The 12,417-nt window shown below is 28.1% G+C and overlaps 1 protein-coding gene across 1 annotated transcript in view; it reads left to right on the forward strand.

Annotated features, from left to right (window-relative positions):
- Positions 1 to 98: 98 nt before the first annotated feature.
- The window catches only part of LOC112689029 (tropomyosin-1, isoforms 33/34-like), a 21,026-nt gene continuing 8,707 nt past the window's right edge, over positions 99 to 12,417 (forward strand). Inside the window, exon 1 of the mRNA XM_025562526.1 lies at positions 99 to 224. Coding sequence (XP_025418311.1) covers positions 99 to 224 — 126 coding nt within the window. The remainder of the gene's footprint in view (positions 225 to 12,417) is intronic.

Below are 12,417 nucleotides of genomic sequence, written 5' to 3' on the forward strand. Positions count from 1 at the left end.
GTTGATTATCGATGACAGTCGTTGAAAATGTTATCAATAAATTTCGAATTACCTTCAGTTTATTTTGTACGCTAATTTATCATAATTATAGAGAAAAAATGCGCAAAGTGTTAACACGGCTGTGGGGCATAAACTTCCAATTTGTTCTGACGCAATATGCTAACAAAGTTCGTTTCCGTTCCAATTCAGTATGCGGAAACATTTATAAAACTTCGTTTTCGCTGGTTTGTAGTTAAATGTATTAAATAATATTTTTGCATATATTTTTTTTTTTTTTACTGCGGAAATAAAGGTACGTATATAGGATATGAAATTAACCATTTTTCTGTGGAAAAAAAATAAGTATACATATATATATAAATCTATACACCCACTTCTTACTTCCAACGTGCTTATATAGTAAATCAATAAAAATTATTTTCAAATGTTGTCATCACTTTAAATTACATTTTTATAAGTACCTTTGACACGCTTTATAATCTAAAATAATAGAAAATATCTCTAACATAGCAAAATCAAACAAATTTATTCGGAAAGCAAACTATTCTGATCTCACGTTAAAAATAATAATAAAAATGAATTCACGTATCCTGTCGTAGAAAAACGTCGTGATCGCACTCGTATCTCTATAAATTTGGAAAATTATAGTTTCAAGGGACATGAATAGGGCTAGGAAGTTGATGCATTTTGCATTTTTTTTTTTTTTACTTTTTAGTTGATATAGGTATCTTGGCCACAAATGTGTTTCATTAGCATGTGAATCCAAATAACTAATTTTTATTTTCCATTTTTTTTTTTCATTTTTTTGGTGTTTGTTACTTATTAAGTCATTTTTTAACATTTTTAACTGATTTTTCCACATTTTTAGTTATTCTTACAGATTTCACACTAGTTCATTTCTTGTTGTTTCTTATCGACCATTATGTCGATAACTTAAGACTTGTCCGATTTTATCTCGTCAATTACATTCGTCGTTGTCGTGTTGTAGTGAATAGTATTATAACTACATTTTATTATTTTTTCCTAATATTCGATTAGTATCTGATATTATCTCGTTGATTATAGTTGTCGCTTCATTGTCATGTTATAGTGAATAATACCTATTATATCTAAATTTTATTATTTTTTCGTAATATTTTCGAAATGGCAAAAATTATAACGTTGGTTAGTGCTCATCTACGTCTCCCAATCACTTCAGTAGGCGTGGAACGAAATTTTTCCAAATATAAATATTTATAAACAGATAATTGTTATTGATTTACTTTTGAAAATATCAAATATGCTCTAATCATACAATGCAATGATTTTGATTTTTGAGTAATTTATAAGCTTTGATAAATTTATAAAACAAATGTTTGTCATTTTTTTAAGGACATTTTTTGTCATTTTTATGTCATATTTTGAGTAATTTGTAAGTTTTGATAAATTTATATAGAATTTTATAGTAAAATAGAATAAAATATTTAAAAAAAATGTATTTTTATTAATTTAAAACAAATGTTTGTAATTATTTAGATCATTTTTTAATGTTTTTAAGGTCATCAACTTCTGAGCCCTAGACATGACAAATTCTAATATTCAGATAAAAATACTATAACAGAGAAATTAAACTTCTTAAGTCCCTCCTATTATTTGAGCACTAATTTCATGTATATTTTATATATGTATTGAAGAAATAATCCAGTTGCGATTCAATACGTTATTCGAATCTTTATTTAAGTTTTTTTTCCAAAAGCTTAAATATGTATATTATTTTTAATTAAATCTCCAAGTTTATATTTTTTTAACAGTTAATTAAATAATCAATCTTATAACATAATTACCTATATTAAAAACACATGTTATACGTGTAATATATATAATATCTACAGTGTAGATTCTACACATATACTAATATCTAAACAATACCAGTCCGTCGAGCTGCAGATTTTAAAATTAGACCCGAGTAAATATGCTTATAATGATTTCTTTTGATACACATATTTATATAAAATTCAAATTCTTTATTAATTAACATACTTATGCCGTTGGTTAATATTATTTAAACTGATAGTGTTCAAAGGCATACTACTTTTTTCCTCAGAGCACTCAATCAAGCGTGAACGTATAAGGGCTTTTAGGGGTTCATTTATATTATTTACTGTGAAAATTTATCTTGTACGAGCTGAGAAAGTTCAAAAGCATACTCAGTATTGGACCCAACCCAAAGACTAAAACAATTATATTACAGTATTTGCATAAACTGTATGTTTTCGATAAATATTGATGTCTGTACGTCAAATGATGTCACGTAATTATTTAATTAATGCATAGTTCATTTTAGACGTTAAACAGCCATAAAGGCGTTGAAATTAAAATACAAATTAATAAATACATTATTCGTCATCGGAATGTTAAAAAATAATAAATACATATAATCCGATTCCTATAAGATCAATTACGAGTATAAGTGTTACATTTTGTGTTAAAACAATTAATAATCAATACTAGTTTTGTAGTTATTTTATAAACGATGATTCAATAAAAGGAAGTAAGATTTATCTTTTATTATTTTTTATTATTATTCTTCGCTATTTGACCTATATTATATTCAAATACCAACATATTTTACAAGAAGCTTATGTGCATTTGTTGAAGGTAATTACCTATATTTATATACATATTATTTTTTTTACTAATTTCGCCAAAATATGTTTTAATTAACATAAATTAATTGACTTAAATACGTGTACACAAATAATAAATATTAAATAATACACTATATATAGTGTATTATTTTCGATATATCGAGTATTTAGGATAATTACCGCTCTATAAAAAAATTACTTAGACATATTACTATGATATTAACGCGTCCATTTACGTTGACCAATGAAAGATAACAACTTTTGATGAGTAGGTATAAATTGGTTATCATTAGGTGTATTTAACTGTATACAAATACAAACTCAAACAAACTATGAAAAATCGACTTAATTATTAATATTGTATTATATTTAATAATAATTCACGATGACAGCGTGATCATTGGTTTTCATCTATAACCAGTATCTTTTGTTTACAAACGCCGTTGAACCCCATTAGGTCTTGGCAACTCGATAATTGTCTCCAGAAAATATATAACAATTAAATCATTTTAAATTGATACGAATGTAAATATAATACACTTCTTATCTATAGACATTTTGTCGTAAATACGTTCGTTTTGTACATCATCGACATGTTATCTATCCGGTATTGTGATTGACATATTATCGATGTCGGCTGATGAATTTTTTTTTCAATTTAGATCAGCGGTTCTCAAACTGTGCTCCGTGGAGTCATCGTGAGAAGTTTAGGGACTCCGTGGTTCCGTGGGCACGTCTGAATGAATTAAATTAAAATAGTATTATACTCTTTAGTTTCTGAAGAAAAACATAGGTACGATTACTTGAATTGTGCTATAAATTGTATGTTTTTTTTTCACCGAAACCCATTTAGCTTAAAATTATACTTACTGATAAAATGTTGTTATTTCGACTTCATTACTCGGCTGATATTAATTAACACAGTTTTTATAGTAAATGACAAAATCCGAATTTTTTAAAAAAAAAAAATTTAATTTTGAGCTGTGTGTTTTTCTCGACATAAAATTTATAATTTCGTCCTTTTAAAGGAATATTTAGAATCGATCAATGATAATGTTGATGAATTTGATAAAACATCATTTTTTGTGTACCAATTATTGTCGTCTCAAATAGAAATTACTGATTTTTGGGATACGAAAATTTTTTTTAGAAATAAAAGGGCTCTGCAAACAAAAACATTTGAGAACCACTGATCTAGATCAATGCATACTATGTTTGACTCTACATCTGGTGGCACTTAAGTACGTGCATAATGTGTATTTCACTATTCTTTACTTTGTAGAAGTACCTATTTATTAAGTTCACATATGGATTAAAGATTAATAGTATGTCTAGTCTTATACATACAAGTATAACACTATAAACTTTTATTTCTAGAAAATGTTTTGATACGCTTTATTTTTCTTGAGTTTTATGACACGGTTAATTGAAATGAACGTGTCTAAGTGGCAATAGTATGGACTAGGAGTGATTAGTAACAACAGAGCCGTGAACCACATAATATAACAACAAATATATTAGGCCCAAGAGCGTAAAAAAAATTCAACAGAATTGTTAAGGAATACATAAATAATACGTGATCCAGACTTCAAAATTCTTACGAAAAAATTAACTCTCAAAAAATACGTTGGCCCAAGTTAAATATTATATAATAAATTTCTTATTAAAATATTACATCAAAAACAATAATATTTTAAATTATAAATTGTAATTAATTAATTAACTTCTTTAAATACATATTTTTTACTATTAGACACTACATAAGTCTATAACGCGAATAGTGGTTTAGCATTTTAGTATAGACTATACAGATAAATATTTATTGCAGTTTTAAATGTGCATATAAATTTAATACACAAGAAAATTAAAAAAAAATCATTTAAATATATGAATGCCATTAATATTATCCCGGCGAACTATATTTTTTAAAATATTTTTTGTCCTACAACACTATGTCAGAGCTGTTACATAATTCAGTTATTATAATTACCATTTCATTTTTAAATAATGTTTTTGTACTAGTAGTCGTACATGATTAATTAATTTTTTTAAGTAATCAACTATTTTATATGATTTTTGTAATTACATAATATACTCATATATATTTTAATACTTAACTTTCTTAATTTTTAACCTCTATGTTTGAATATAAGGTATAAATAACCAAATACATATTATGTAGAATAATATCAATTATTTTTGCACAATTTATATGAGATTTATTACTAACCTAACTCTGTTATAGCATAATAAGAGTGCATATTATTGCAAATGTGCATATTATTCTGGACTTTAATTTAATGATAAATGTGTCAAAGCGAAAATTCGTTTTTTAAAAAGAAAAATTTCCATTAAAAATATTATTATTATTTGCTAGGTATTATATAATACTTATTAAAAAATAATGAGAATTTGAGAAACGATATTTATATCTCAACTCGAAGAAATAAATTTGATTCATTCTTGGAATTAATTATTCAAATACATTCCTGAACTCCGGTATGTTACCTTGTTAGTAATATTACATGTATACTTACACGAATATGCAATATGCGAATATGCAATAATAAAGCTGTGTATGAAGAACGAGTTCGAGTGGAGTTTCTCCACCAATGTAGTGCATATATTAAATATCTTATTTTATATAATTGTAAGTTGTAACTCAATGTTATTACTCATTAAGATAATCAAGTTTATACGTTTATGAAATTAGGTATTTATTTAATTTATATTGTGACACACATTTTATGTTTTTAGTTCTATTAGGTAAGTCTAAAATTGTAAAACAATTAAAATGTAAATTGTATTCATATGAATATATACTTGATTATTATAATATTGTAATTTATGAGCTTATGGCTCCCCCCATGAAAATTTTCATTGGAGCCTACTATATTTTTAAAGAAGTAAACAACAATAACAATAAATTTGAAAAAAATAATAATTATTTTTTATTTATAATATTATTTTTAGAAAAACTCGTGACTGTGCCTTTTGGTGATTTTAATCGACTGTTTAAAATTAGTATTTATAATAGATTCTCATGTGTTGTCCATGAGCGATATTGCGCTATGATAAGCTAACAAATTAAAAATACGAATTTAAAATAAATACAATGTAATTTAAGACAATTGCAACAACTTTCATAAACTATGGAAAGAATTTTTAGATTTTCTTAAAGTATTGGGTGAGGAGGGGGGGGATGCAGCTGTTGGAGATGATAACATAGGTAGAGCAAGAGTTAAGGATAAGATTTGAATCGGGAGTGAGATAACCCTAAGTGGATAGGAATGAAAAAAGATGTCTACTAGGAGAAAAAGAGCTATAATTTATCTATCAATAGGTTTAATGGAATAATAATATAAATCTAATTAAATAAATATTTATAATTTTATTATTTGTATATTTAATACTTTACAGAACTTATTTATAAAAACATAAAAATGTATCTCAAATATAAGGTAGGTACCGTAAATTGGGGTGAATAGGAACAATTTTAACGGTTTTTTATAGATTATGAGCTCAATTTTTATGGTATCGATATTACGAAAACTGTTTTATAAAGATCACATGTATAGAAATATATAATATACAAAAAATAAAGTTTATAAGATTCACATAATAACGATTGTCATAAACTGGGGAGGTACGATTGTTTCCTAATTTTTAATAAACCGTGAACGTGTATTTAAAAGAGAATATTATTTGATTTCTGAGTATAAAATAGAAAATAAAAATTTACTATTTACCGATTTTAGCATTTGATCATCGGGCAAAGAATTTCCGACTTTTTAAAATTTCTTAGAGTGAGACATTTGCCATAGTCATTATTTAGTTATTTCAGTGAAATTTGCCATAACCCCCCCCCCCCCCAAATTACGCCCAGGACTCAGGCACCCCCATAAATACGCTCCTGCCCCAAGGCCAAATATATATATCGGGGGGCTTTTAAATACACAAACGATGTTACTTATATTTTTCAACACATCAATTATTTTTAATAGATATCAATAACCTTAATTTTTTTTTTTAAAAAAAAAGACAAAAAAGTAAATCTTTGATATTTCACAAACAAAATGTAAAATTTTTGAATTTACCCGTGCATTAAAACGGCACCGTCACCGAGAAAAAACATTGGAGCACAATGTCCGGCTATTACGTCTGAACCGCTTCTTGTGAAGACCACACTTTACAATGTTTTTTCGGGGCATAAATAAACAACGAGAACAACGAATCATTATCGTTCGTCACTTTGAACAGGGATGGACGCGATCGGCTTTCGGGTACGCGCGCATGACTGCCCTCGTTACGCGGAGCACGTGTACCGTTATACAACGACGATCATAGCCCAGTAGACGAGGTGTATCGATCACGTGGCCCAGGTATGGGTTATGGGAACTCAACCAGTGACAGTGCTAGAGTTTGCGAGGCCCTGGGCAAAATAAATGTTAGGTCTTATAATTTATATTTATAAAATATTTTAAGTTCAGTTAAATCAGAACCGTGGAGCCTTAATTATAATTTAAGGCGCGGGACCTTGGGTAACTGTCCCTATTTCCCACCCCCTTGCGTCGTCCCTGAACTCAACGGACCCGGTATACGTGCGAAACGTATCGCCGTCGAGACCACGGTGCACGTCAGTAATAGGGATCCTAGATTTATTTTTTAAAAATACGGGACATTTTAAATCGTACCTATTTTTGAAATTCACATTGGTGTTGATTTGGGAAGAGGGTGAGGGGACTTACGTTAGCAATTAACATACTATGATGATTACGAAATATGTAATGTTTGTTGTACAAATTTTTTGTAAACATTTGGGAGGTAAAATTACATTTGGTCTAGACGTAACATTTTTATTTTCCTTACAGTTATTAAATATATTATACTATAAAGTTAAACGCAATATTCGATACTTCAAACAAATATAAATTATAATTAAAATTAAAAACAAATAATGAGGTGACTTTCCTATTTTTTTTTATTTTTTTTTATTTTTTTTATAATCAAATATTAACTATCATTTGACTTAGATATTATAGTTTATCATTAATATACAATTTAAAAAGTTTAATGATATTAAAAATTTAATTTTTAAAATAAGGTACATACGAAATGGATTACACAAAATACGTGAAAAAAGTGTTTTTTTTATACTTGTGTCGGGACACCGCGACACTTTATTCGAATACGGGAAAATCCCGTAAAATACCGGACGTATGGGATCCCTAATTAGCAACGCCTAGTATTCCGTGCGCAATGCGAGTTTGGAATTTAATCACGGAAAATATTCTTGCGTACCCGGAAGCTGTCCGCCGGAATCGCTTGCACGGTCTACGGGTCGTTTTTGAAAACGCGAAAAACCGCCCGAATGGCGTCACAACTTTGCGAGCACGACGAAAACGTTAACGGCTCCGTTTTTTTTATTCTTCTACAATAATGTTTCATGCACGATCGGGGGCAAAAACGTAATTTTCCGCGTGTTGCATTGTGCGTTAATGGCATGACGTGGCCCAGCAGAACCACGCTCGCGCGCGGTGACACGTGTACGACGGAAAATCGGCGGAAGCATTTATACCGATCTCCACAGTCGACGGCGTTGGTTTTGGCGTTTCGTTTGATATAGATACGGGTAATTGGTATCTCGTGTGCGCAATACTGTGACTTCAAAGGTCGTATCCTTTTTACCTTGTAAATCGATCATCATCGACGGGAGTATCGGTAACGGTGGTTTTGTGTTCATTGTTTCGTTTGGACTTCTTGTCGCGCGTACTGTTCAGTGTTAATATTTGAAAGTGCACAACCGTTAAACAATCTAGTTTTTCATAACCGTAACACGATAACGGTTACTGAATACGAAAAATAATTAATAATCTATTTTAACTTTGCAGAAAAAGGCATTACCGTGTTTTATCACCGATTATTCACTGATTTCAAGGTAGTTTTTCAAGTGTGTAAATTGTGTAAATGTTTGGTTTAAATCGCACAAAAGAGGGAATGTAGTAGGTTGCAATTTTCGACGGTTTTTTTCGTGGTTCAGAAAGCTTAGGATAAAAGTTCTTGAGTCAACTATTTTCCGCATCTTCTTTCTTATTTTTTTTAAGCACATGACTTTTACTTATTATTTTTTAAGTGGTTAGAATTGTTTATACGAGATTTCGTATTGTTAAGTTTATTTTTATTTGGAGGTTTTCTATATAATGTAAAACGATAATCTGTTAACTGGTGGACCTTATGGTATTGAACACAACTTTTTTATAATCTCGAAAACGTCGTCATGACGTTCTGTTCATGACATTAAAAAATTATTGAACAAACATTCATTCGTATATACACAACAACAAACAATATCAATACCTGACAAATAAATTGGATTCCCATCGGCAAAAACAACAAGATGATGGCTGCTATGACGTAACGTGACTATTCGATATTCGTTATTGCGAATAGCGAATGTCCGCCCGATAGAGTGTTATCCAATAGAATCTCTACGATATGGCTGGTTATACTAAGTTTGCACTTAAAAGTTACCGGATTATTATCTGTTGTGGGACTCCACGGGATCGTCAGTCTCGCAAAATATACAGTTGTCAAATGAGCAACACAATGATGTTTATTACTTAAACGTGAAATATATTAAATTAAATGTATACGTCTGATTATTGGACCACAGCGTTGAACAACGGTGATCCGAATGACAGGAGGAGTTGACACGCACGACGTACCTGATATTGTTCGGATTATAAGTTACTCGCACTAAAATGGTAATTTGTCAACTGTTGTTCCATGCGTTATAATTGACCGTTGACGTCGCGAACTGTATCTCCTCCAGTCGTATAACAATACATTCGACATACCAGCCGATTTGACTAAAAAACGGATAAACGCTAGGCTTGCATAAAGCGGCCATAATAATATGTATGCTTATAGATATTGGCGTTGTATTATGTGTGTCTAAGTTTATCAAAATATTTACTGTGCATCAAATACGTAGTATATATGATTATATTAATATTTTTTAACGATTTTAGATTCTGAGTGAAAGGTTTTTTTTTTTTTTTTATCTGTATACATGATTTCGACTAGAACCTTGTTTAGTTTTTATTTTGAAACGAGTAGTTTTACGCATTTTTCACCAGTTTTCTTAATAATTGAAAAAAACTGATAAAAAGTAATAAAAATACGGCAAAATGTACGGCATACTAGTTTTTGACTAAATCGAATTTTTGTTTTCTAACCCGAAAAACAACTATCATAAAGACATGATATTTTCACTGAATACTTTTATCCCAATTTGCTATGGATGGTATTATTTTCAAAAGATTCTTTTTTGAACTATAAATAGAAAATAGAAATCTTCGTGTCTGCATGATTTTTTTTTCGAAAATGTTGGTAAAATAATTTTGGTTTGACTAAAAGTCTTGCAAATGTAATGTGAAGTTCTTTATACATATATATTACTGATATATTTTCAAAATATTAAATTACGTTTGTAATGTTTATAAAAACTTAAAACTGTTTATTTTCTCAAATTTTATATGTATTTTTTTATATAAACTATTAATTAATTTATATATATATATATTTATATAAGCTATTTATTTATTTATTTATTTATAAATTAATTTACAAGTATTAACTATTAATTTTATCATTTTTCATTTTAATTTAATTTTTTAATATTTTATTATGTACTTTTTTCATTTCGAAAGTTAGAACAATAAAAGAGTTCAACCTACCTTAATAAGAAATTACGTTCTTATACTCATCAGGTTCTTATCAATCATCTTTAAAAATATAAATTGATCAGGTGGATCTCTTTTATTTAAAATATTTTTTCGAAAGCAATGGTACATTGTTTTCAAGTTTAAAAATCCAATACACCAATACCATTAACCCATCCCTATGTATCGCCCGAGCAATGTATCTCACCCCGCCTGGAGTCTGCTTTTTATTATTTTAAGACTTTTTATGCTTAAACGAATCCCGTTTTACACTACGGTATTTTATGAATTATTCTTATAGATAATGTAAAAATCAAATAAACATACTGAATAAAATAATATCACTACAAATCGTTCACATTTATTATGTAGTAAAATGTGTTATACAATAGTCTGAATACAGAAAACGCAGATGTAGTAGATTAAATATATTTATGAAATATGAACGATTTGGTTTTCCATTTTTATGAACTAATGCAAGATTTTCCGAAAGTAGAAAAAATTAACACAATATTGTACTTTTTAACTTATACAAAATTTTACTATATTTCATGAAATATTCGCCCATAGTCAATCAACCATTAAGTTTTTCCCCTATGCTACACAACACGTAACATGGTATCTTCAGCTTTTTTTCTTTTTTTCTCAGGTATAATATTACTATCTTTTTTTTTAAATACATCAGAAATACGAATTTATCCATAATTATAATTTAATTACAATGTAGTCAGTAAGATTTCATACATTTCAAAAATTTAACAGTTAGTCACTAGAATCGTGACTTGTGAGCATTTCTATATTTATTTCTACAGTCGTATATTGTTCACTACAGTGAAAAATATAACTATGAGTTAGGAAAATGTATCAAACACATGTTTACAAATTATTTTATATTTCTTTACAATGATATGTTTTTTTTTTTTTATTATTTTACAAGTCATATTTCGTTGTTTTAGGTAAAATCTAGTGATTTTTGTAAAAATGAATACAATTTTTTTTCTTTTAATGTTTAACGATTAGCTATGAAAAATAAAACCCAATATGAATATATTTTCTAAATTTTTTTCAAAATTTTTTTTTTTTTACTATTTTTTCGTGCTCAAATCATATATTAAAGAACACATTTTATAACGAAAAAATTATAATTTAATATTATTCAGGGTAAACAAATGCTCTGGTAAACCCATGAATTATTTTGCATTTAAAATATTACGGTTTAAAATATTACGAATGCGCACCGTGTCGCTCACGCCAAAAAAACGAAACGATGATGATGACTAAAAGCTATGAATTTAAAAAAACACATTTATATTGCGTATTAATTGTAATCATACATGGAATATCAATGGGCGTGTGGATAGGTCAAGTGCTAACGTCTAATGATCAAAGTGCGGGTTTTCGTTTTTTAATATAAATTTAAACAAATCGAAAAATGCCCTTATTATTTTTATTTGTTTGGGTAAATAATGAGAAAATCGGTAAACAAAAAAATAATTAATTATTTTTAATCATATGATATTGTGGAATAATTTTTTTTTACATTTATAAATTTTTAACGAAAACAACAACAATCATACCGATTCACGAGCTATATATTAACTGGAAAATTAAATTAACTCTTTGTTTGATGACTAATTCAGACTAATATAAAGTAGTGATGAGTTGTCATTATACCAAGGATTGATTAATTTCTTCTTTATTGACTGTTCTTTTATAGTACGTTAAATTATTTACAAAAAAATAAAAAAATATATTAATAATAATAGTAAGAGACAATAATAAGTAATCGTTTGTTATTTAATGGTATCCACATGGCGTCTCATCGAATATGTGACACGAAGAAATTTTTCAACCCCGTTGATATTTTGTTTAGATGTTTGTATAAAAAACTCAAAAAATATAAAAACACGAACGTTCCTCCGAAATCACCCCATCCATCATTTAGGCAATAAAAAATATTAAATAATGTTAAGTACCTATCATGTGACATTCGAATTTAATCAATACTACCATTACAGAAGTGAAGAAAATACCTCGAAGGGTGACTGGAAAGCTTGCTTTTGTTT

Source organism: Sipha flava, unplaced genomic scaffold (genome assembly GCF_003268045.1).
Source record: "Sipha flava isolate LNK unplaced genomic scaffold, YSA_version1 41_pilon_pilon, whole genome shotgun sequence".
NCBI classification, from domain to species: Eukaryota; Metazoa; Arthropoda; class Insecta; order Hemiptera; family Aphididae; genus Sipha; species Sipha flava.